This window comes from Urocitellus parryii, chromosome 10 (assembly GCF_045843805.1).
Source record: "Urocitellus parryii isolate mUroPar1 chromosome 10, mUroPar1.hap1, whole genome shotgun sequence".
Classification (NCBI taxonomy): Eukaryota; Metazoa; Chordata; class Mammalia; order Rodentia; family Sciuridae; genus Urocitellus; species Urocitellus parryii.
The window spans coordinates 25,356,494-25,383,891 of NC_135540.1; the positions used below are offsets into that span (position 1 = coordinate 25,356,494).

The 27,398-nt window shown below is 39.5% G+C and overlaps 1 protein-coding gene across 1 annotated transcript in view; it reads right to left on the minus strand.

The window, feature by feature from the left end:
• Positions 1 to 27,398, minus strand: part of Sh3d19 (SH3 domain containing 19) — a 173,967-nt gene that overhangs the window by 86,106 nt on the left and 60,463 nt on the right. Inside the window, exon 2 of the mRNA XM_026384710.2 lies at positions 4,644 to 4,683. Within this exon, the coding sequence (XP_026240495.2) occupies positions 4,644 to 4,683 (40 nt within the window). The remainder of the gene's footprint in view (positions 1 to 4,643; positions 4,684 to 27,398) is intronic.

Sequence of the window (27,398 nt, forward strand, 5' to 3'; positions counted from 1 at the left end):
TAGAACTGCTTCCACAGTACTGTTTAGCTCGGGGGTCTTAAGTGTTGGTCTAAACATAATCAAAACCCTTCCTTTAACATGACAAGAGTTATGTTTCCTTCTTATTTCAGCACTGAAATCAAAGAACAGGCAGACATCTCCAATTTATTCACCTCTCGCTGGGAGAGCTATAGGAGTGTTTGGCCTTGTAAAAACACACACAAGAGAAATGCTTTTCTCTCATCCTTGCTGGGCTTTGAGCCCATCATTCTTGTTGCTGAGTGGTCTGAGGAGAGCCAAAAAACAATCCAAAATTAAGTGACTCTGTGTTTAAATTTTCTCCTTTCTGCTTTGACGATGGAGTAGGTATTCATCTGCTGGAGGAGCTGCTAGCCTGGAGGGGCCGTCTGCCTGGCTCAGGGTGCCGAAGAGCAGGCTCCTGCCAGACTCAGCAGGTACCCTAGATGGAAAACAGCCCTCTTTTGAAAACACATTTCTCCTTTCTTACGCGGCATTACTCCTTGCTGTCACAAACAAATTCAAGAACAATCGTGGTCGAGCTTCTCAGGGTTGGGTTCTTTCCAATTTGTGAGGGAAAAATACTGACATTTTCCTTCCTCTGGTTGGCATTCAGTAATTCAACAAACAGTTATTCGTTAAGTTTCTCTTGTGGACCAAGTGCTAGGGTGACCAAAACCAGAGAACTTGACTGTATAAATGAGAGAGCAAAGAATAATCAGAATACTTTCCAAACACCCTCAAGAGTACCACAGCATAGCCTGAAATAGAAATGTAAAGACCTGGATCTTAACTTCCATGTAAATAGACTCTCAAGAGATTAGGAGTGTAAATCCAAAATAATGGTTGCTCAGGAAGCTGGGAATGCTTCCCCATTTTCTATTCTATCTGAAGCCAGAATAGCCCCCTCCTCCTCAAATATTTATTGGCTACTAAGTGAGCAAGGGGATCAGGCCACCCACAACAATGACTTAGCCATGCAGGAATCTATTTTCCTCAGTGCCAGCATGTTTGGCTTTCCTCGACAGGATTAGCTCACAGAGTCACCATTGCTTTTCTGATCACTTCTAACCGGAAATTCTTCCTCACAGTGTGCAGAAGTCCACCTTCTTCCACGTGCCACCCACAGACACGCATTTGGCCCTCTGGGACTGGCAGGAACATCACTGAACAATTTCTCTTCATTGCTACCTTTTTTAATATAGTTTTTTAAAAAAATATATTTGTTTAGTTATAAATGGGCACAATATCTTTATTTTGTTTATTTATTTTTATGTGGTGCTGAGGATCGAACCCAGGGTCTCACACATGTGAGGCAAGCGCTCTACCGCTGAGCCACAACCCCAGCCCCTTCATTGCTACTTTGGATTCTGAAATTTTCAAGTCTACAGAAAAGTTGAAGAAACACTACAATAAACACCTATACAATTTAGTCTTCTATTAACCAGCTACTAATATTTCCCCACAGTTGTATCTATCTGTTTCTCCCCTTCCTCTGCATCTATCTTCTAAGAAGGATATGCCTATTCTATACCTCGGAATGATGCTAATAAATAGGATCTAAAACAGATTTCATATTTAAAATTTCCTAGTTGCTCTCCCTACAATTCTTTTAAATTTGGAATTTTCCAAATTTCCAGATTTTTAAAAAACATGCATATTGAATTTGGTTATCAGTGTCTCTCTGCCCCGCCATGCCCCATTTCCATACTGGGAATTAAACCCAAGGATGCTCAATCACCCAAGGCACCCTATCACCCAAGGTGCCCCTATTGTTTTTTATTCCAAGCCAGGGTTTCATCTAAATTGACCAGGCTGGTCTCAAACTTGCCATGCTCCTGCCTCAGGCTTCCTAGTACCCAGGACTACAGGCATGCACCAACACACCTGGCTCTTTGATCTGTCTCAATCTATAATATTCCCCCAGCCTTTCTGTGTTTTTCAAGGAATCCTTTTTCTGCTGGCTGGGACTACTACACATGTGCATCGGTGTGCACCGCTGACTGCATCTTCTACAGGCTCACAGGGCCATGCCGTCTCACAAGTGAGGATTAACAAGTTGATCACTGGATTAAGGTGGTGACACTACCTCTATCCATTAAAAAAGTAAATGTCCTGATTTTGTGATTAAAAACTAAACTATGGGGTAAACTTCTAAAGCCTGCCCCCAACAACTCTTTGTTGTTGTTGTTGTTGTTTTTAATTTGTTTTGAGTTGGAGATGGAACCCAGGGTCCTGCACATACTAGGCCAGGCCTTTGCCTAAGCTACGTGGCCAGCCCCTCCCCAACAAATCTTTATAGTAGGGTTAGCTGCCATTGATGACCCTCACCTACCAACAATGACACTGAGAATTGCAGAATGATGATATTCTAAAAATTCATCATTCATTCTACATGGATTTTTAAAAACATATTTTAACCATTATCATCTTGTTTTTGAACCTGAAATTGTCCCAAATTTGACTGGTGGAAGTCTCTTTCTCCCCAACCCCTTTTTATTTATTTATTGGGTGCACTGGGATCCAACCCAGGGCCTCATGCATGATAGGCAAGCATTCTACCACTGAGCCACATTCCCAGCCTAATGGAAGTCTCTGGAAGCTATGGCCTATGTCTTTTTTGGCAAGAGCCCATTAGCTGAGCACCTAACTTCCTATCTCAGCTAGGAGTCCAGCCTCATTGTGTACTTTCCCTGCCCCAGACCTGAAATCAGCTATTACTCAAAGTGCCAGATGAGGAACAATTCTTCAGCCCCCAGGTATCTGAAGCCAATCACCACTTCTGTATCAAATATCTCCCAGAACTTCCAAATCTAGGCTAAATTTCCTCAGTTCTTTAACCCAGACTCCCTATGATTTAGCTTTGACTTTTCCATGACTCTTTTCCATCATTTTCCCTGCCCTAACATTGGCTGCTACTCTCTTGTCCAGAGAGGTCTGCCACCCGGCTCTGCATCAGAATCACTGGGGGACCTGCACAATTCGAGAACGCACTCCAGACTTAATGAATTGAATAGACTCTCTGGGACTAGCTGTGGGATGCTGTTTTGTTTAAGTTCCTCATGGACATCTATGTAGCTGCTCTTGCACACTGTGATTTTGCAAGGTTTTGTGGCCCCAGGATTGGATAGAATATCAACAGTGAGTGTGGCCTAGAGTTACCACTTATTTTATACCAGGTATTATACTTCTTCCAATGTAATCAAATCAGTATAAACCACTTGGGAGGGTTTGGAGCAATCATAAAAATCTTGATTCCTGACGAATTGATTGACAAAAATCAAGATTTTTTTCAACATGTTGCTTAAGTTACATTTCCTCCATCTATTTATGTTCCATTGGTGTTTCAAAGTGTTTCTATTAAACACTAACGAATCATGGTTTTATCATCTGAACTTTTTAACCCTTCCAACTTCATGTCATTCATAGTTACACATGCTCTTAACGTCTTCAATGTCTTCTTAGGCTGCCTTTTTAAATTTATTTTTTAAAAATTGTTTTTAAAAATCAATCTTGCAAACTCTTTTATGATTGTGGTAGTAGACACATGATTTGATATGTCTATCAAAACTCACAGGACCAACATAAAGAGTAAAATTTAACATATATAAATTATATCTGGAAAAACATTAGTCCAGATGCTAAATATGCAGGTATATTCTTCTCCCAATTAGGTCTCACTGACTTATAATGATTGAAATTTCTGCAAAATGCATTTCCATGCTAAGTAATGGAATTTACAGAGATTTTATATTTTATTCCCTGAAGTCTAAGCATTCTAGGGTTTGATCTCTTGAAAGAGTATCAGGGTTTGTGTTATACCAGGCAACCTAATGAATCTATTATTACCCTTTCATCAGTCCCCATCACATAAACTGCAAAGAGAAAGTGATAGAATAAGGAGGAATTAATATTAGAAAATTATAATCTTTCATAAAACTAGGTTAAAAAGTTCTGTTGGTCTTACTTAGGAGAGAATATCAAGACAGCTTTCTACTTTTAAAAGTTGAAAAATATTTTTAGGAATATTCTTCAGTGCTGGTGACCAGTGCTGGTCTCAGCAGGGGTGGGGGATGGGAACGACACTCAGTGTAGGTCAGAGTCTTATGTGATGTAATCCCCTGGCCATTTGAAATTATCTAACAAGAACTTAAGTGAATTCATTTGAATATATACATACAGGTACACACACACACACACACACACCCCCCTAAGTCTAGAAAGAAATACAATAAAATATTAGCAGTAGATGGCCATCTCTAGTTGATAGAAGGCAGGCTAGATGTTTTTGCATGTTTTTAAAAAAAGTTTTATACATTTCTATAATTGATAACATAATAGTTTTATAGTCAGAAAAACAGTAATATACATTGTAATTAAAGAGAGGACAGGAAAACAAGTCAGAAAAGGAAGGAAATGAGAATAAAATAATCTGTCACTGATAGGAATTCTCAAAGTAACACACATCTTTCAGGAGGTAATTTTATAAAGAATATTTATTCAGAGAGTGAACAACATTTCCCTTGTAAAGCTTTTCTGAATGTCCAGAAGATTCCAATATACAGTAACCCTAAAAGGGACAATTGTGTTGCCTCTAAACAATGTTTTTCAAATACACAGAAGAGTTAAAGACCATAGATTCATACCTGGCAGAACGGTGCTCTGGTTTATTTCGTTCGTTGCGATCTGTAAGGAAAGAAGACAATTGTAAGTCAAATGCTCTTTAGGAGCCACTGGAAGATGTTTTTAAACATCCGCTGCCCTGACATCAGATTTCACAAAGGACTGCTCAGGTGGCCACGCCCTCCCCACATGGTGCTCAGGGTGGAGGACTCACCAGGGAAGAGAAGGAGGACAGGATCCAGGAAGGACAGGCAGAAAAACTTCTATGGTTTGTTAAAATCATGTGCTTGAAAAAATGTCATGACATGTATTATTTCATTTTAAAAGATCTTTGCTGTGTTAAACACTTTGCTAAAACCCAAACAGATTTAGCCAAGGAAGCAAAGTAAGGAAACTGAAAAGCCACAGATTACTCAGCTCCAAAAAATCATCCCATGAATCATAGTTGGCAGAAGCTTCTAACAGAATGGGAAGAGGGAAAAATGAGCCGTCAGTTACAACATCTGCAAATACACTGAGACCAACACAGCCTCATCCTTAACTCCGTCCCATCCAGGGTATCTCAGAAGTTGATTTCCATGTTTCACCAGTAGTTAGGTATAACAAGCTATCTATAAACATTTTTATTTTTTTTTTGGGGGGGGGTGCTGTCACACTGGGGAGAAAGGCACTCTAATGGGTAAAGACCAGAGACAACGTTACTGTGTCCTACGATGCATAGGACAATCCCCCCAAATAATGATCTTGCCCCAAATGTGAGAAATCCCACTTCAGGATAATAAGTAAGAGCAAAGCTGCTTGAAGTTTTCAAAAGTGTTTCTCTGGACTGCTAAAAAGTGCCATCAATCAACCTGAAGATAATCACATACAAGAGAAACAACAACAACATCTGCAAGCTGTCTGTTTTTGAGTCTGAGTAACTATTGCAACTACTTCTTCCCCTGTACATGCTGAAAAATAAAAAACAAATGAAGCAAAAGGCCTCAGTGGTGTGGAAAAATTAACGACAGAAGATAATATACAAATGATGACAGAGTTCTTTTTTTTTTTTAAAGAGAGAGTGAGAAAGGAGAGAGAGAGAGAGAGAGAGAGAGAGAGAGAGAGAGAGAGAGAGAATTCTTTTCTTCTAATATTTATTTTTTTTTTAGTTCTCGGCGGACACAACATCTTTGTTGGTATGTGGTGCTGAGGATCAAACCCGGGCCGCACGCATGCCAGGCGAGCGCGCTACCACTTGAGCCACATCCCCAGCCCCAACAGAGTTCTTTCTGTTCAATTTATTTTATTTTTTTTACAGAGAGAGAGAATTTTAATATTTTTATTTTTTAGTTTTTTTTCCGGTGGACACAGCATCTTTGTTTGTATGTGGTGCTGAGGATCGAACCCCGGCCGCACGCATGCCAGGCGAGCACGCTACCGCTTGAGCCACATCCCCAGCCCATCAATTTATTTTTTAAATATATCTTACAGAATATTATCTAAACACAGGTTCCTATAATACCTTCAGAATTAATGCTAATTAATTAATAGCAAAGGAAAGATTAGAAGTAACTTTTCCCCCCTATTTTTATTGCTGGTGGAGCAGCGAAAGAGGACAATGTAAATGTTCCCTAGAACTAGAAAGAGGGAAGAAAAGGAATAGGGTTTTCACAATTAAATCTATGTATCAATTCTTTATGAATGGGTTAAAAAAATGTTAAGCCAAAGAGTGAGTACACATTAAAACACTGTTTTAGGAACCACTAAACAGGAAGACTCACAATAGAACACATCTGTTTAGATACGATGCTCTCCAATCTCACAATTTTCACGTTTCTGGTTCTAATTTCTCCACACTGATTTACCCATGCCATTTAAGACTTTTAATTTAATTTGGTTTGGTCCCGTCCTTAAATTCAAACATCGAGGTTTTCACTTGTTGAGTATTAAAGTCATGGTCATACTGGGTGTACTTCAATCTTCTCTAAAAATCACTCCTCTTTAGTAAGTTCTGCTAACAAAAGTAAAGCTAGAAACTGGAGAGAGATCAATTATCTGCAAATAACAAAGAGACAACTCTTACCTGTGGCTCAAGATGAGCTAAAAGTGCTTGGAAAGTCATTCGCTGTGGCTATGACCCGAGGTTTGTAGTTTATTTAGTCAATAGCAAGTTCCTCCACTCGTCTCCACAGTGGTGTGACAGAGGAGAGCCAAGGAGAAACAGAGTCACGCTGCAATGCGTGTCAGCAAGCCCCAGCATCCAAAGGCTTCCCTCCAGGGCCCATTCTGATTGGCAGATGTGCTATGACCAGTCTGCACAGCTGGAATGTAGCCACGCGGGAAGCAAATAGCTCCCAGCCCTCCTCCATTCTCGGTTGAAACAGGAAATTCTGCCGTCATTTTCGTACTTTCTGCTCTAAGAAAATACAAATGCCTTCCCACAGTACTTCTCTCTTGAATGAGTGAATAAAATCCAAGAAAAGAACTTGATGAACTGTTAGAGGACATTTTAAACATGGTCCTCTAAATCCAGGCTCAGTGTTGTATTAGATTCCTATGTAAATATGCACATGCAATGTTTAAAAAAATGTTACTCCCAGGAGTTCAAAGAGTTGATAATTTGAGGGTAAGGGGAAATTATCCACTACTTAGATAGTTTCCATTCCCTATCTCCTGACAATGGGAAACAAACTGCAACAAATGTTCTTGGCTGGATTTTTTCCCCCCTCAAAATATAAAAACTGGATAGCACGGTCTTTTTGCTTGAATATACATTAGTCTATATGTTGTTTCTGTGTGCTCTATATACTTGCACTTTAAAAATACTTATATTTTATATACTTACAAATGAAGCCAAGTAATTTTTTTACAATAGCCAAGAACATTGTGCAATTGTCAAGAAAAACATCAGTGGAAGGCAAAATTTCTGGCAAAAATGAGTGGTTAGTATTTTGGTCCAAAAAGTCAAGACTGAGCAAAACAAATCACAGAGGGCAGATCCAGGCTTTGCTTTTCTGCCAAGAATAACAAAACATTTGGATAAAATCCCCTTCAGAAAATGAGAACAGATCAATAGCAAATATGGAAATTTCATTTGGACTTTACACTGGGCTCAAAGCGTAAGAATTTTGCTTATTTCAAATGAAATACTCTTTAGAAATATCCCACCTCCCTTTTTTTAGTTTCTAATTTTTAAATAATTATGAGAGAATACACTTGTGGGCTTTCTGAATTTTTGCATATTCAGATGTGAATAACTCACTAGCTTAAAGGCTCACCATTTCTATGAAAAACTTATTAAATAAAATGCCTCATCTGGGAAACAGTGCACAGCCTATAATCCCAGCAGCTTGGGAGGCGGAGGCAATAGGATCACGAGTTCAAAGTCAGCCTCAGCAACTTAGCGAGGCCCTGAGCAACTCAGTGAGACCCTGTCTCTAAATAAAAATAATAAAAATAAAAACAAAATAAAATGCCTTAACTCTCAAGTTTACATGCCAAATACTGTACACACTGTACTAACTCTGGGGACCCACCAGGTAGAGCCTGATGGATTAGGTCACTCCAGACCAGCAGTGATTCTTACAATGTGAGGGCAGGCGGCTGGGTAACCATGGGAAGCCTGCTGGTTTGGGATGTCACACATGCACGCACACATGCAAGACAAACACCCCCATTTTCTGCTGCACTCACCCATGCCTCTGGGTTAGTAAAGCTAATTGAGGAAGTGGAAGAATACCCTATGAGCAGAACACAGACAAAACCAAGCCAAGCTGACACAGGTCTGTTGATGGCTCTGTGTGTGCAAGTGCATGAACACGGAGGGCTGGAGGGGGGCGGGGTCCCACAGTGCATCCAGGTGACTGAAGAGCCTCTAGGGAAGTGACAGGAAGCTGCTGCTTGTCAGACACTCCAAGAACCCCAGACGATCCACACTTTCATGATAACTTCTGGTTCTGAGTAATCTAGATATGGAGGGTACAATGTTTGTATTGAGGCGTCCCATCTCTTACACAGACACAGTTCCTGCTCTGGTAGGGACAACTTTTCGGCAAAGGCTGGAAAGATCCCACGGATGAGGACTCTGAATCTAAGAATATGACACCTACTTTCAGACAGAGATGACAAAAATCTTTTTACTCTGATTAAAACTAATAAGACTAGCTAACTCAGAATTTATTAGAATCTGTTGTAAGTATTCAGGCTTTGATGACTTGGCTTTGATCACTTAACTGAAGAGAAAAATCAAACCTCATTGGGTAGAGACTGACCTTACTAACTGAAGTCAGCCATGAGAGGTCTCATTCTTTGAACAGGGGAAGACTCGGTCTCCATGAATGAACAAAGGTGCACTCACCAGAAGGAGGAGGTAAGGTAAAGGGAATCTGTCCTTCACTTCATGTCAGAGTAGCAAGGCCTCTCTAATTTAGGAAGAGTACGATCTATGAAGAGATTCCGTAGCATTCTCCCAAGCATTACTGTCTAGTTCCAGTTTGGGAGTATACAGATGACTTTTTAGGTTCCCGCTATATTGACTTGGCTGCTTTCAGACGATCTCCTGACTCAGCCTCCTGAGTAGCTGGGACTACAGATGTGTGCTACCATGCCTGGCTTATCATATTATTTTTAAAAGATAGATCAGCCAGGCACAGTGTATGCACTAGCCACTCAGGAGGCTGAGACAGAAGGATCACAAATTTAAGGCCAGCCTGGGCAACTCAGCAAGACCATGTCTCAAAACAAAATAAATAGAGCTGGGGATGTAGCTCAGTGGTAGAATGCTTGTCTAGCATGCATGAGACTCTAGGTTTAATCCTTACCACAAAAATAAATTTAAAACATAAATAAATCAAATAAAACATGGACCAGTCCTACCTATTTTGTATCACTTAACTAAAGATTCCATTAAGTCCGAAAAGGAATTAGTCAGGTGCCACATAAGGACATTTTGGTCAATGGTGGACCACATATATGATGGAGGTCCCATAAGATTTTAATGGATTCCTATTGTCTGATGGCATCGTACCCGTCACAGTATCATCACAGTGTAATACGTTATCCATGTGTTTGTGGTGAAGTTGGTGTAAACAAACCTACTGTGCTGTCACGCATGTAAAAGTCCAGCCCGTACAATCACATACAACATAATAACTTAATAATAAATGACCACATTACTACTGGTTTATGTGTTTACTATACTTTTTATTATTTTAGAGTATATTCCTTCTACTCATGACATATTCCCATCATTGGGCAACACACGTCTGTATTTACAACAATGTCATTTACCTGTTGTCCTGTGATAAACAGATTAAATAAATGAACACATCCATTAAATGACACAGATATTCAGGGCACATGAGTCTAACTTTGATGGCTACTTAAAAGATAGGAATGTTGATTTTCTACAGGTGGAATTTTACATGTTGATATCAGAATTTCAAGGGCTTTTCTACAAATTTTAAATGACTCTTTTATTTAGGCAGAGAAAACTGAAAAAAATATATAAGCTAATAACGCTCATTGTACAAAAATTCCTGATACTACCTATTCACCTCCCCTTTCTAATTCCATTTGGACACCTTTGTTTGGGTGTTTCAGAACTGACTTTTATTTACTTGAGATTCCCACAGTGACTATTTTGGGGGGGTCCATGGTACTGAGGATTGAGCTCAGGGGAGCTTTAACACAGAGCTTCATCCCCAGTCCCCTCTTTTCCTTTGGACACAGTCTTACTAAGTTGCTGAGGCTGGCCTTGAACTTGCTATCCTCCTGCCTCAGCCTCCCGAGCAACTGGGATTATAGGTGTGTGCCACCGTGCCTGGGACTGTTGCCCTTTTAAATGGTAGCTTTTCAATAAGTATGTACTATTCTTGTTGACCACACAGTTGCTCTCTTGAATGAAAAAGCCAAGAATTTAAAGAGGCTCTCTGAGAGTGGCCACTGCAAGAGAAAAAGGAACCCATTACAGAAGTGTCTATGTGGCTGCTTCCTGGTTTCTGTGGGCAGGTGGAAAGGCTTGGACCACTGCTGGTCAATGTGACACCTTTCAGCATCTTCCATTCGTTCTGATCAAAAGGTGCCTGACCTCAATGAAATGCAGCATCCTCACCACAGGGAGGGGGGTGAGAGGCAGGAGAGTTTTCTCAGTGCAAGATTTAGGTTCCAACAAAGCAGCGGCTTGTCTCTGGAATGTTCCCTCCTTCCCTTGCCCATTGTTTCCATCCTCATCTTGGGTTCTTAGCTCGTCTGGACTGTCGTGTCTTGACTGAATTTTCTGGTTCCAGTCTTCTGTACTGACCCAGCCACACTGCTGGCCAGATCAATCCAGGCCTCAGAAAGACTAGGAGTCACGACCTGCTACAAATCCTACGGGGTAACCGAGGCAATGGCAGTGACACCGTCAGCATGTGACCTGAGTCCTGCAAGCGCTCCATAACAACTGTGAGAAGGCCAGGTGGCAACCAGCTGGAGGGACTAACGCCACTCGACGTATTTAACCTAAGCCTCAGATCCGTTCCGCCTACATCATGGAGTCATGGGGGAAGAACATTATCTTCTCAGTTTCCAGGAGGATAGATGAATTAAAAGGGCACTAAAAAGCTTAGCTCAGTACCTAGAACATGAATTTGAATTGTTACTGCTACTCTTGTTATGGTTGTTGTTGTTCTGAGACGGGGTCTTGCTATGGTGCCCAGGCTGGCCTTGAACTCCTCATCTCAAGCCTTCTTCTTCCCTCAACCTCCTGAACAGCTGGGACCACAGGTATGTGCCACTGTGCCCAGCTGACTTCATTGTACTTAATACCTGGCTCAAGACCCACTTCCTCCATGGAGCTGACCCCCAATTCTTCTGTCCCTTTTTTCAGCATCCTTATATCGGTTTCTTTGTGGCTTAAAACAACAAAAAGTTGTTATCTTACAGTTGTAGAGGCCAGAGGTCCGAATGGGTCTACGCCACTCACTGGACACCCAGCCCACGGCAGCATGCATGGCTGCTTGAGGTCTCAGACTTGTACCTGCTCCCTGACTCTTAAGCAGCGTGTCTGACAAAGGCAAGGGCCCACACAGATGCCGCTTCACAGTCAGCCTGGAGATGTCTGTTGATGACAGTCATATCCAATGCCCTCCCACTTCATTTTCTGCCTGGCATCCTTTATGCTGAAGTTGGTTCACTGATAGAGCTGATATTGCTGAAAAGTATGTCTTCCGAAGATTTCTCTCTTTTTTTGCTTTTTATAAGTATAATAGCGATTTAAGAGTCACCTTTGTCCTAAAACAATCCACATTTAGTTTATTCTCCTGTTTCGAAATAGCCATTGCAAAACCAAACCACACATTGGAAAAAAAATTATAGCACACATGAATAGGAAGATAACCAGCTACTTGGTGATGGGCTGTTATTCCTTTTTAATAATTCTTCTTTGCAATGGTTCAACTGAATCATTTCGATTGTTGAATTCAACTGTCTACTGAATCAGGCTTTTTATGGTTGGAGCTTTAAAATGTTAGCAGTTTCAGAGATGAAACATCAGAGCTGCTGTCCGCACTGCACCCTGCTCACCCCAAGCTGAATTTGGCAGAGACTTTAAGAAGACGGACATTTCATCAGTGCTACTTGGTCCCAGGAAGCAAGGCAGGGAGAAGAGCAGAAATGAAAGCTGCCTTAGTGACAGGGTGTCATCAATCCTTCCAGCTCTTTCTACTTCAAGCTCTTTAATGATTCTTTTACCTCAATAATTACTTCCATATCCCTTTTTGTTACAAAAATCTCCTTCTTAGCAGGCAAAACTTGTGATTTAAGGATGAACAAAAAGAATTTGGGGCTAAAAATAATATCGATTCCCCTCATTGCCAAATTAAGAATATTAGGTCCACATTAAAACTCTTAGGCCCTCCCTAATGGTTTTTCTTAAGGAATCATAAAATCTACCCAGAATAAGATATGATACAAGAAAGGAAGTCTGAGAAAGTGACCCAATAACAGAAATTGTTTTCAGTGTTTCTGAAATTGTAATAATCTCTTAAGCATCACAACACACACTAATAGCTTAACATTGCTGAGAAATCTTACGATTTAAAAAACATATCTGACCTTAATGACACAGCATTTCCCAAACAAATTTGAGGGCGAAATATCTCTTATCCGACTTCACATCTGGCACCTACACATCAACAATGTTATCTAATCACCATCCACCCTCCAAGGAAACCTAGGTCACGTGCACAAGGCTGGGTCTTGGTCATCTCCATGTGTGGCACCACGCCAGACAGAGCTGGCACTTCTCAAGGGAAGTGGACATCATCTGGCACAGGGCCAGGAGTAGGAAGTAATGATGGATGATCAGATCCTATCAGATGTAAACCCTGATCTTGTAAGATCTTATTGAATGTGTCCTTTCTCTAATCTCATCCCTTATCTTTGATTTAACATTGTTTAGGTAAATGTGTGTCTCTTAAAATGACAGATTCCACAAAGGCATTAGTGCTTCCAGCTATCTTTTACTGGGTCATGTCCACGTGGGAAGATAAGACATATTCAATATGACCATCTAGGTAGCTTTTTTTTTTTTTTTTTTGGCGGTGCTGGGGATAGAACCCAGGGCCTTGTGCATGCAAGGCAAGCACTCTACCAGCTGAGCTATATCCCCAGCCCTAGGTAGCTTTTTAAAAATTTTGTTTTTGAGACAAGGTCTCGCCACGTTTCCCAGGCTGGCCACAAACACACAGTCTCCAATGATCCTCCTCCATTAGCCTCCCAAGTAGCTAGGATTACAGGTGAGCACCACCATTCTTGGCTCTGGATTGTGGGCATATATTTTGTTTTGTGTTTATGGAGAGACACAGGCTCGAATCCTGTGTCTCAAACATGCAGGACAAGTACTCTATCACTCAGCTACACCCCCAGCCCCTAGGTAGACTTTAAAAGCAGAAATTCTAGGTCAGACAAGCTGGAGTGCATAATTCACAACTTATTTATTACCTGAATGACCTCACTGAAAAATATTTAGCTTCTGTAGGCCTCGCTATCCACATCTGTAAAGGAGGGACAAGAGCAGTACCCATCTCATCAAACTGAGGACTCAATGAACAAATGCATATACAGCACAGTACATTTGCCAACAATAATAGGTGCTCAATAAATGTTCACTATTATGAGAAGGTCAGGATACAGAATAGTCATGAAGTTCATAATATTGGAGGTAGAATTAGCTAAAAGTCAATTATCCTTTGTCCATTGTGGACTTTTTAAATCTGAGGATTTTTTCCCCTGCTTTCTTAGTGTTCAAGAGGATAGGATAGGAATGTACTCATAAATAATTTCTAAATCCTCCCATACTAAATGGTTCTAGCCTCTTTCTCCTTTCTTTCCTTTCCTTTCCAGTCCTTTTGAACCACTGGCTACTATGAAAAATCAATAAATCTGCTTTTCATTTTACAACTGGCAGAAGTGTTAAATAAGCCCCAAAAGCAAGCAGAATAATAAAATAAATAAATAAATAAAAATAAGACAGACAGACCCAGTTCTTTAGGAGGAAAAGCTGCCAACCTGAGATCTCTATCCCTCCTATTCTCTAAAGCCCTAAGACCTTTCCCATCACTAGTTCATCCTGTAGGTAATAAGCCCTCAGTCGTTTTTAAGGCTCAAGAACCCCCACATGAGTTTCCTGAATAGGATAAGTGAGCGGTATAAAGGAACTAAATAGATCATATACAAATATTTTAACTAATTATGAAATCACTAAAACCATATTTCAGTAGAGTCTGAATTCCCCTCACAAGAATCCAGAAAAAAAAAAAATCAACATTGCTATTTCAGGTGCCAAAGGATGGACAACATCTCTAACCACAGGTTGCTTTTGCAGCCATTAGGGTGAAAATAGAATTTTTTTTCTCCCCTCTCTATTTAAAGGGCAAAAGACAGGCTGGGACACAGCTCAGGGATAGGGGGCTTGCCTACCATACCTGAGAGACTAGATCCAATCCCCGGTACTACAAAGAGAGAGGGAGAGAAGGCCAGAGGCCTGTTTTTACTGTCCCCTCTTCCTCAGTTCTGATTATGACACGGATCTCACAACATAGTTCTGCCTTTGCATAGCTAACTCTGCAAAAATGGACAAGAACCAGAAGCCATCATGGCTGAGACTCCTTCACCTGCAGAGAAGCCAGAAACACGGGGCTTTCCAACACCGGGCACCTGGCTCTGGCTAAGGACAATCAGCTCTGCGAACCTGCCAAAAATCCAACGATTTTTCTGATCTGGATCTTCCAACTGAGATTTTCATCCACAGTGGGGCAGTCTTGATCTCTAATACAGACTGATGAAAACATATTTTTCTTTTAATCACGGGAAGGTAGAGCGACATCTGGACCTTGCCAAACCATCACCTAGGGACAGGGTGTGCAGTCTCTGTACAACACGTGGCTTCTTGCACGCTCAACCCTGCTCATCTCCTTCCTCTCCACTTCATTAGCTCTCTGCCACACAGCCACCTTCAAAAGAATACAGAGACAACAGGCAGAATGCCCAGCTGTCTCTGTATTCTTCACTGTGTAAAAGGTCCCTCAAGTAAATGCTCAGTTCCGATTTATGATTTTCTTTTGTGGTACTGGGTGGGGTTGACCCCAAGGGCCTTCTACCTCTGAGCTATGTCCAAGCCCTTTTTATTTTTTACTTTGAGACAGGGTCTCACTGAATTGCTTAGGGCCTTGGTAAGTTGCTGAGGCTGACCTCAAATTCACCATCCTCTTGCCTCAGGCTCCGAGTTGCAGGGATTACAGGCATGTGCCACCATAGCCAGCCCTGATTCTTTTTTACTCATAGAATTGTAGAGTGCAGAAAAGGTATCTACCACCTTTGTTTAGAAGCCTTATCGGATCTCCCACAGGCAGAAATAATACCTGTCCCCATACATTCAATGCTTAGCAACTATTGGCACCTGTTACATTATAATTCTCTTTACATTCTGTCGCACCCACTACCATAAAAAGGACCTTTATAAGGCTTTAGGATCTTAATATGACTTGTACCGCCTGGCACCTTAAAAGGAGTAGGTAAAACACAAGTATCTGGTGTTGAATATACTAGTCCTGAGTCCTCTCCACACCTCTGCAAACTGGAAACCAGCTGAACTAAAAAGCCTTTGGGTTGGTTTCTTTCCTGTCTGTGTTGTAGGGAGTAATTAATTCACCGAAAAGACTGTGCACCACTACACAAAGGCTCCAGAAAGCATTTTGAAGTGCTGCTTTGGTATTGCACAATTAGGAGCCAGGTGTGTGGTGGCATGCACCTATCATCCCAGCATTCAGGAGGCAGAGACTGGAGGATCGCTTGAGCTCAGGAGTTTGGGACCAGCCTGGGCATCACAGTGATACTCCTCTCCTCTCAAAACAAATGACTGCAGCATCAAAACAACATAACCTTCATCTCATGAAAAACAGACTGTTTAAAGAGAGAGGAGCATTGCATTCATCATAAAGAAGCACAGGAGGGCTGGGGCTGAGGCTCAATGGTGGAGCACTTGCTTAGCACGTCTGAGGCACTAGGTCAGATCCTCAGCACCATATAAAAATAAATAAATAAATCAAAGGCATTGTGTCCATCTGCAACTTAATTTTTTTTTTTTTTTAAAGAAGCATAGGAAACTACAGAAGGGTTTACTTCTATGGCTCCCAGGTCACAGGAAACCATTGGGATGAAATGAAAACCAAGTTATGAGCGTTGCAATGACAGCTACTCTTCCTTGAAGGTTTAGCATGTCAGAGCCATTCCTAACAGTCTTGCTCAACCTTCTCAGGAGTCCCATGATGTAACTCCTTTCCATTTTATTGATGAGAAAGCCAAGTGTCAGAGAAGCTAGTTAAATAAAAAGGAATGAGCCCCACCCCATAATGAGAATTGAGCCCAAGGGGTGCTCTCCTACTATGCTACATCCCTTACCCTTTTAATGTTGAAACAGGGTCTTGCTAAGTTACTCAGATTGGCCCAGAACCTGCGATCCTCCTGCCTCAGCATCCTGAGTAGCCGAGTTTACAGGTGTGTACCATTGTACCAGTCAGGAATATGAATTTTCAAACATGCATCTGAAGAACTCCAAAGTCACGGACTTCCATTACTTCAGAAGACTTGACTTCCCACTCATTCAATGAGCTCCAGGGTAAATGTATAGAAATACTTCTCGCCATAAGCCACGCTTTTATTTTATATCAGACAGTGTGTGGTTTAGGGACTGAATCCAGGGTCTCAACTTCTTCCCACTGTATATATAAAAATCACATGTTAACTTAGATTAACTTCAGCCTGAAGCTGCTTCCATAAGTAGAGATCTATAACTCAATTCAATAAAGCAGGCAAACTACACACTGGAGTAGCTGAGCTTTCAGCCAATCACAGGCTGAATTTAGGGAACAAGAGAGAAAATATTTAAAATATTCTAACTAGTATCCCTGTGAATGAAAAAGCAGATGGTATGTGTAAAATAAAGAGCTGAGCTTTCAGCCAATCACAGGCTGAAAACTGCCAAAACATGTCCAAATAAGGCAAACTGGTAGCCGATTGGGCTATTTCGGTATGTCATTTCCTTTTTTCTGTTTATAAATAATTCTGCCTGCCCACCCACACTGGTGGGAGGATCTCACCAGTTCAGAGTGATGCCCAATTCATGAATCCTTTCCTTGCTCATACAAACTCTGATAAATTTGTCTAAAGTTTTTAATACTTGGAAATGTTTACTTAACTCATTCAAGATGGCTGAATAAGTAGTCACATCCAATATCCCTCCCTATAAAATGTGAAATGACAAAAAATAAAATTAAAATATAAGTGGGGCCATAAGAACACTAAAAAATAGAAGTGGGAGCCATCAATGAACAAGACATCCCAAGAAAGTTGAAATCAGAGTGTAGGACATCAGAGATTAAGCATAAATTCTCATCCTGAGAGAGGAGGGCTCCCTCTGAGTCAAAGAATAAAACAAGGATGACAATTAAAGAGCTGTATTCTGAAAACCTCATCTAACTATTCAGCATCCCACACCACCAATTACACCTAGCAGCCAGTCAAGGCTTCCCCTTTAAGATAAGTTGCAGACTTAAGAAGATCAAGCAGTCAGGTGAGGTGGTGCATGCCTGTAATGCCAGCAACCAGGGAGGCTAAAGCAGGAGCATTGCAAATTCTAAGCCAGTCTCAGCAATTCAGCAAGGCACTCAGCAACTAACTCAGTGAGACCCTGTCTCTAAATAAAATACAAAATAGGGCTGGAGATGTGGCTTAGTGGTTGAGTGCCCTTGAGTTCAATCCCCAGGATCTGCCCCCCCCCAAAAGATGAAGCAGACATACTGAATAACAGAGTAGACATAGATAAAAATTCATCTAAAAAATAAGTTGACAGAATTTTATAAAAAACACAAGTCAAAAACACAAAGGGATAGAAAATATAAATATTAAGTTCTATGGGGAATAGATCTGGAAGGTCCATAACATTCATTCATTTGTTTCATCTCCTGAAATTCTAACTTGGCACAGTATTAGACATAATAGAATAGAGATATAGACTTGAAGAGATGGCAGAGGAAACAGGAAATAATCCACCCTGAGACTTTAGTAGGTAAGTGTCCAGAAGAAAATTTATTTTAGGTACATGCTCTAATTTTTTGTTAGGGAAATCTTTCTCAAGGAGACAGATGGACAAAGAAAAGATGAAAAGCTATTACTGATTTGTGTACTCTGTCCTAATATCTGAAGACAGGAATTGCTGGGGAAGAGCTGATAAGTTCAAGAGAACTGATGGAAACCAAAAACTGTAGATCAGGAGAAAATGAAACAGAGATCATGGGAACAGAAGAAAAAGTCTAGGCAAGTCCTGTTCTCTAGGTACTTAATAGGTAGAATGTGAGGCTTAACTTCTCAATCATCCTCACCATTGACCTGGTATCACCAAAGCATAGCAATATAATTCTATATTCAACACTAAGAGCTGCTGAGATTCACTATGAAATACCACTTTATACCCCCGAGGATGGCTATCATGTAAAAAAGGCAGATAATAATAAGTGCTGCCAAGGATGTGAAGAAATTGCAACTCCCATCGGCAGCTAGCAAGAAGGTAAAATGGTGCAGCTGCTTTGGAGAATAGTCCTTGCAATTCTCAAAAGGTTGAATGTTACAGTTACCATGAGACCCAGAAATTCTATTCTGGGTTATATGAAAATGTCCACACAAAATGAAATGTAAAAGTGAAAATGTCCTCACAAAATCCTGAACACAAATGTTCATGGCAGTCCTACTCAAAATATTCAGAAAAGTGGAAACCAACCCCAAATTCATCAACTGGTGACAGATAAAATGTAGCATAACTATACATTGGAATATTATTCAGCAATAAAAAGAAATGAAGTATTGATACATGCTACCCATGGACGAACCTTGAAAATGTTATGTTAAATAAGTCAGTCACAAGAAACCACTTATTTTATGATTCCACTGATATGAAATGTCTGCAATAGGCAAATCTATAGAGACAGAAAACAGACGAAAGGATGTCTAGGGCAGGGGGTGTGACAGGTTAGGATTAAGGGATAAAGAACTCAAGCTTTATGGGGTGATGAATATATTCTAAAATTGAGTGCGGTGATAGATACACTATAGTGAATAGGCTAAAAACTACTAAATTATACATTTTAAATGGGTAAGTTCCGGGAGTATGCTTAGTTAGCATTTGGAAGGCCCTGGATTTAATATCAGCATCTCCAAAATAAAATCATGTATATATGTAAAATTAAAATATATACACAAATAAAATAAATGGGCGAGTTCTATTGTGTATGAATGATTTCTAATAAAGCCATTTACCAAAAATAAGTTGCTAAGACTAATAATCCTGATTACATGAGTGAATGGCTTAAGTATTCATCTTGATATTTATAGTAGAAGCATTAAGAGCATGAGAATCAGAGCTCAAATAAATATGCTTTTGAATGATATAATTTGGTATGATAGAAAAATGTCAGAAGTCCAGATTTCCAAGGTACAACATTTTAAAAAGTAGACTTCTGTTTTTTTTTAAGAAAATGATTTATGAATTTATATCTTGGTCTGACCAAGCAGATCTAGCCAAACTGAAAGTAAGAGTAATAATCAGAGTCGTTCACTGAGTTCACTCTGCTGCCATGTACGTTAACTCCAGCTGCCACAGCCCTGCAATTATGCCCATTTTTTTAATATTTTTCTTTGTAGTTGGACACAATACCTTTATTTTATTATTTATATGTGGTGCTGAGGATCGAACCCAGGGCCTTGCATGTGCTAGGCGAGCACTTTCCTGCTGAGCCACAACCCCAGCCCCAGTTATGCCCAGTTTTAAATGGAAAGAGTGTAAGTAACTTGTCCAAGGTCAAAAGCAGTAAAGTGAACATCTGGGACTGGAATCCAGCTCAGTGTGGCTCCGACCCTAGACTCCAAATGGCTTTTTATTTTTTTTTAATTTTTTATTTTTTTATTGTTATTGTTGGTCGTTCAAAATCCAAATGGCTTTTTAGAACAGTACGTTCCCAGGGCTGGGGACGTGGTTCAAGTGGTAGTGCATGCATGCGGCCCGGGTTCGATCCTCTGCACCACAAAGATGTTGTGCCCGCCCAAAACTGAAAAAAAAAAAAAAAAGTAAATATTTAAAAACAAAATGCTCTCTCGCTCTCTCTCTCTCTCAGAACAGCACTTCCCGGTGTATCTATAAAAGTAGTGAAAGAAAGTAAAGGGATCACATTTCTGTTCATAAGAAGTTTTGCTTATAAAAAGGAAAAACCGCAATGGAATACAAAGGACGATGTGTTTAGAACAGCTTTTATAACACTTAACATGATTCTTTATGCCCATGGGTGACAACTGATTGGCAAATTAATAATAATATTTTAACACCTAAAGCCTCTGGTATGAGAGCTTCTACAATAAAGGAGTTATATTTAAGTAGAGTTGTAAGAGTCTAAATCTCTAAATATGATGCATGGGAAATAGAAAAGATAAATGATCTTGCAATAAAATGCTATGTAAGAAAATCTCCCAGGTACAGGTGGAGAGCTGAACATAGATTTGGCACTGATAGACCAACTGAACAAGATGGATCAAGAGGGCAAATAGAACAAGCAGAGGAAACTTCCCAATAACTTGTGATGACAGAGTACACTGATAATTACACGGGGTAGGTAATTTAATTACATAAACTATAAAAAGATTTAGACAATCCCCCAACTTTTCTTCTATTTCCCAGAAAACAGCACAATAAAGAAAGATTCCTCACTGATTCCTCCCCTCAATCTTTACGATACTAATTAACTTAGAGTGAATAAAGCTGCAATCAATAACATGTATACTTTCTGAATAATCTATGTTCAGATATTTATAAGAACACTCATTTAATATCCAAGGTGAGGGTACTGTTATGATCAAACTCATAACAATTGAAAAATTTTTACACTGTAAAAACGAAAAAAAAAAGTCTCTTGCTGTTTCCCTCTGTAAATATCATTAACTCATTAAGTCCCAGGTTTTCAATTCTGCAAATATTTCAACAAAGTTGAGGCAGGTGCTTTAAGATAGGTTGGAAATCATAATTTAGAGCTTATATGTTATTATATTAAGTAATGTTATAATTATTATAACCATAGTTACATGATTATATTCTATAATTATATTCTATATTATATGCTATATTTAAGTTGCTATAGGTGTTTCATATCTGGGACAAAATGGGTTAAACTGTGGGAGTCAAATTGTAATTGCATATGCTTATGTCACAGACCATCAACTCAAACATGGAGGTAAACATAAGTGATTCTTGTCTCTTGACAAGCAAAAGACGTCACTGGCAACATGAAGTTTGTTCTTTCTTTTCTTTCTTCTTTTTTCTGGTGGAGCTGAGGATGGAACCCAGGGAGTTGTGCATGCTGGACAAGCACCCTACCACTGAGCTACATGCCTGGCCCCAACGTGAAGTTCTTAACTGTTTTATATACTGTTATTATATCGTTGCCTACCAGCAGAAATTAAGTCATAAATGGACAAGGAGTTAAGTCAGATAATGAATATGAAGATCCCTTATAACACAGATAATTATAGATGCTATTACTTTGGAAACACTTAGAACTGTACTATGTATTTGCAAGGCTACAGCCTAGGTCAAAGCATGCCAACAACTGGTGGGGCGGGAAGCTGGATGCTCAAAAAACTGCATTTATTTAATTTTCCCAGGTCTTGAGGAACATGGCCATTCTTCAAGCTCAGGGAAGACTGAGTAGTGTGGTGTGAGAACTACAGCTAGCAAGTAGACACACCATGAACAGGACCTTCAAACCCTAGCTGGGGCAGGAAGGCTCATTTTCAAATAGGAGGCTCATCTTCAAACATCACCTCAATCTCCAGGAGTGAAAAACTCGGTGGACCTTAAAGACTCATGGAACTCAATTTCCAAAGCTTTATGTATATATTTGTCCAAGGAAACCAATGACTGTTGGAAGGGAGGCTGAATGATTTTTGTGGCTTAGTAAAATGACTGTTAACTCACAAATTTAATCACCAGGAAAGAAAAGCTAATTTCAGCTTTAAGGACCTACAGTAAGCAGGCCAGACATCTTACTGTGACACTGCAGAATCTTTTCAATCTCAAAAATACACAACGGAACACTACTTGAGAGGTTTTCTTTGTTTAGAAAACCTGGTAGATGAGACATGAGCTTGGGGAATGATACCTTCAACTTCAGAAAACTGTACAGAACCTTGCTAGGATGTAAGAGGAAAGCTCAGCATTCCCATTGAACCTCAGGAAAAGACAACCTGCAACCAGGTCAGGAAAGGAAGAAGCTTGCACTTGATTCTAGGTTGTTTTGTTCAGTATCTGAGGATGGGTGACTTCTCAGAATTACTGTGTGAATAAAACAAAGACGATTAAAACCGAGAGTGGAGTGTACAGGGCCTGACTATACTTAAGTGTACATGTCATGTGACAGGAATGTTCTGGAAGAACCTACGAAGCTAACGCACATCAGAACTACAGCAATATGTAAACGGGGTAAAAATGGGAGTTCATAATCTGCTTGAATCAAATGTATGAAATATAATGTCAAGAGCTTTGTAATGTTTTGAACAATTAATAATAATAATAAAAACTTTTCCTTTTCTTCTAAAAAAAAAAAAAAAGAAAGAAAGAACTACAGCAGTCTCTCGGTTGCACTATCAATTTAAAATAATTACCTACACAGAAAACAGGTTTCCAGTACTGTACTGAAACATTAATCTGGTGTCACTGGGTGGGGCTCTCTCTGAAACAGCCACAACAAACTTGACATGTAAACAGGAGTAATCTCTGATGCACAAAGTCCAAAGAGATACCAAAAAAAAAAAAAAATTACATTGCTAAGGAGCTTGATCACTGCTGATCTTTCTGACTTATAGCCTTTAAAAACCACTAGCACATTCACATTAATTTGTTCAGGTCTTGATTGAATGGTAATGAGACTCAGTTCCCCATTAATCTTTTTTTTTTTTTTTTTAAGGGAGAAAGTGTTATTTGACAAGATTGACAAATCAATTCTGCTAAAGGTAAAGAGGCTCCTCCCTCACAGTGTCAATACCTTGCAGAGAACAAACTCAGAGAATCCTTTCTACCTTCCAGACTTCTAATGGTGACTGTGCCCAGGGTTTCTAGATATTCTGAGGAGAGCCATACCTGTTCTCTGTAAAAGATCAAAGTAAATGTGACACATCTCAATTCAAATTCACAGACAGTAGAATGCATCTGATGGTTTCCCCATGTACATATGTGAAAACAACACGGCAAATCAATCATCATGTAGATGATGATTGTATCTTACTCTACTTAGTGTAAGAATGAATGAAACACTAAGTAGAGTAAGAAACATTCCATCCTTGTATAATTATATCCAAATGGACTCTGAGGTCATGTATAACTAAAAAGAACCAATACACGGGCTGTGGTTGTGGCTCAGTGGTAGAGCGCTTGCCTAGCACGCGTGAGGAGGCACTGGGTTCGATTCTCAGCACCGCATATAAATAAATGAATAAAATAAAGGTCTGTCAACATCTAAAAAATATTGAAAAAAAAAACCCAATACATTTTAAAAAATTCAAATTCACTTGGATGGATTTGTACTGGTCAGTGCAGGCTTATGAATCTTTCTCTGAGAATTGGGTCATTCTCACTTCCCAGAGCTTAAAGACTAAGATGAAGTTAACTGGAGAATAAAGAGAAGGACTGGAAAGACATATGAATTTATATTATCATCTGGGGAAACAAGAATTTAAAAAATAAAGTTTCAATGGTGGCATTTGATTTGGTAGATTATTTTTTAGGTTATGTTTTTTGGGGAAATACTCGATCAAATAGTTAAAGCTATAAGATAAATACGTTTTAACATCATTTAATATTTGATATGAGAAGGAAAACCCAATTCCAGTCTATATCTAGAGGGGTCACTATTCCTCTGGGTTTCATGCATTTCGGGTACCATTCTAAATCAAGGTCACATATCTATCTTTTATACAGTTGAATTATTTAATATAAAATTACTAAATTCTATTTTTGGTTTATCAAATTGCCTTTTCTTAGATAATAAAAATAAATATTTTATTTCTCAAAATGTTGTATATGGGGAGCCACCCTTGCCCTGGGCTGAGCTTGGTCCACGCCCCTTGAGTGGTGGGGATATTGGTCTGGGACCCACGCGAAAGCTGTGTAAGGCCAGTGGCCTTTATCCTCGCTCGGAACCAAGCCTGCTTCAAGGCCTACCTGAGCGTTACCTAATGGGGATGGGCAACCCCCTGAAATCTGATTCCCCTGCGTAATTTTGATGGAACATTCCATCAAACCTCCTTTGTGTGTCCCCCCTATAAAAATAAAAAGAATCGGGGGCTTGCTCTCTTGCTCCTTCCAGTGCTGGAGGGGACCCTTAGGTCACCAAGCCATCCTGCCTTAGTAACTTACGTTCTCATGCTGAGTGGTTTCTTCGTTTTCTTAGTTATTGATACAGCCAGCTCCTTTGAACCTAGCTCATATAGCTAGTCCGGCCAGCTGCTGATAGTTCTATATGTGGTATGCTCTCATTTTTTTCAGTTTTACTTTAAAAAAGTGATGGAACCTCAGCAACCCCTTGGACCCAGTTCCAGACCTTTCAGTGGGCAGAGATCTTGATCTCGTTTCCAGCTGCCTGTTCTTTGGAGTATCAGTGGGTATCAGCTGCTGATTGAAAGCTTTGGGCAAATGGGTGTAGAAGCAAGGGTAAGGATGGGTTTTGACTGTTAGGATCCTGGATATATTGTCTGAAACTGGGTTAAAGGCCCAGACTTTTTTGAAAAGTACCTCCCAGATAGAAGTTTTACATTATGGCTTTTTTTTTAGTTGTTAATAGATCTTTATTTTATTTATTTATTTTTATGTGATGCTGAGGATCGAACCCAGTGCCTCACACATGCTCGGCAAGCGCTCTGCCACTGAGTCACAACCCCCACCCATGTTCTGGCTTCTTATAGTGAACAGGGATTGTTCCCTCATCTTGGGATGGAATACCACCCTGACCCCATCCAGCTCTCTGTGAATCCCTTTAACATTTTCTTCAACATGTTCAATATGGTGAAGGAGACATTATTATCTGTAATGGGAATGAGTACAGCTCTTTCTGGAGATTAATTTGGGCCTTTAAAAAGTCTATAGCTTTTTCTCCAAAATTCAGCTTTTAAAAGCTGCCTTCAGGAAATAGGAGGATGAGGAAAATTTCTATGCAGATATTTATTGCACTGTTCTTTACAATGGCAAATCCAAATGGTCAACAATCAGAATGACAAAGTAAATGTGACACATCCATCATTTTTTATGAACTATGCAATTATTACGATGTTTAACATTTATTGAGTGCTTTACTCCCTCAGCTTTCACAAGAACCCGACAAAGTCAATTCTCTTATTCGCTGCTTCATCTTACTGTTGAGAAAGTTCAATAACTTGCCCAAGGTTAAAGAGCTTGGAAGTAATGGTGCTGGGATTCCAAACCAGCAGCCCAGATCCAGAGCCCGGACTCTTTAGCATTGAGCTATTGTTGCTGCTTTAGATGTTACTTTTGATTCTATTTTATAATTTTTCTAAGATTTTTGTTTCAATATTCACAAGCAAAAGTGGACATGGTTTTCTTTAGGAAAAATATCTTTTCCTTGTTTCAACATCAATATTATTTCCCCTCAGTTAAAAGGAACGTGGAAACTTTCCTTCATCTTCTGTGTTCTGGAACAGTTTAAAATAGCATTGGAATGATCTATTTCCTAAAGGTTTTGGTACAATTTCCTTGTAAACCCTGAAGGAAAAGTAAAAGAGGGTAAGCTTGTTGACCACTTCCCTATTTCATCAATAACTCAGATTTTCTGTGAGTTCTGGGGTCGGCTGTGGGAACCTGCTTTTCAATTCATTTCTTTGATATTTTAAGTTTCTCTGCTGCATAAGCTCCTCGCTATAAGATTCGCCTGTGTGGAGCATATAATGTAATGGTTTTCAATAATTTTTCAGTTTTGCAATCATCACTACAATCATTTAGAATATTCCCATCACCCTAAAAAGATCCCTTGGGCCCATCTGCAGATAATCCCTCCCTTCATTAGCCCTTCCATTTTGTTTTAATAACTATAGCATTAATGAATAAACAGATATGTTTATTTCATATGGATTAAATAACATAGTAGAAGCAAATCTTGGAAGTGCTGCTTTTAATGTCACTATATTACGTAAGAATGTTTACTGTTAAGAAATTAATGTGGAGTTCTGCACAAGTGGGGTAATTTTCTAACAGCTCATTAAAGCTACCTGGTACTTATGGAAAAAGCAAACACTATGACTGCTCTCATGTCCTTGTATTCAGTACTGAGACTTCCACAAACACATATTCCTAATAGCTCTATTTGCAAGCAAAAAAAAAAAAAAAAAAGCAAATAATAATCACCCTGTTTCCAAACATCAGAAATTGCCATTTTTCTTTACTTCCCGTTAACCATTTAGACCATATTTTAAAATGTTTTACTTAATTTTATTTTAACTAATGATCAGCTAATAAGAGTCTGAAAAAAGTCATTTCTAAGATGGACGGTGTTTTTACTCATTATGTGCAGGAATTTACAGCTTAGAATGAAGCACAGCTGATCAGAAAACCTACCAATATATTTTTAGTTAGCACGGAATGGAGAGTTCTCTAATTAGGAAGCATTCATGTCATTGATTTCTGATCTTTGCTTTAAAGTTCTCCCCAAACAGCAAGGAACATCAAGTATAAGATTAAACTTAATTTAACAAGAAAATATTTTTACATGTTCAGACATGCATAATCCAGTCAGTAGCATTTTCAGATCTAAGATTATTAGGAAAAACTGCTTTGAGCATTAAAAAATTCTTCCAATGACAAAGGTCAACCAAAAACAGAGTCTTAGAGAAGTGAAAAGACCATGGATTTTGAAACCAAAGACGGGGGTTTAACTCTGAGGTCCACCAACTACTAGGTTAAATGCCTATAATTCTTCTGTTAGCCTCCTCCCTGCCTGGTAGCCCCCTGCAAAAACAAAAAACACTTCAGAGGAAACATACTCCCAATATTTTCCTAAAGTGAATTTATTCAGATTCCAATTTGTTGTTGTTGTTCAGGAACTAAAGTAACTAAATTAAGTTTTTCCCTTGTCAACTCAATATCCTGGTTGGCCATCTGTTAACTTTCCATCATCTTCTACTCAAAGATATAAAGTGAGCCTCAGAAACATTTAAGT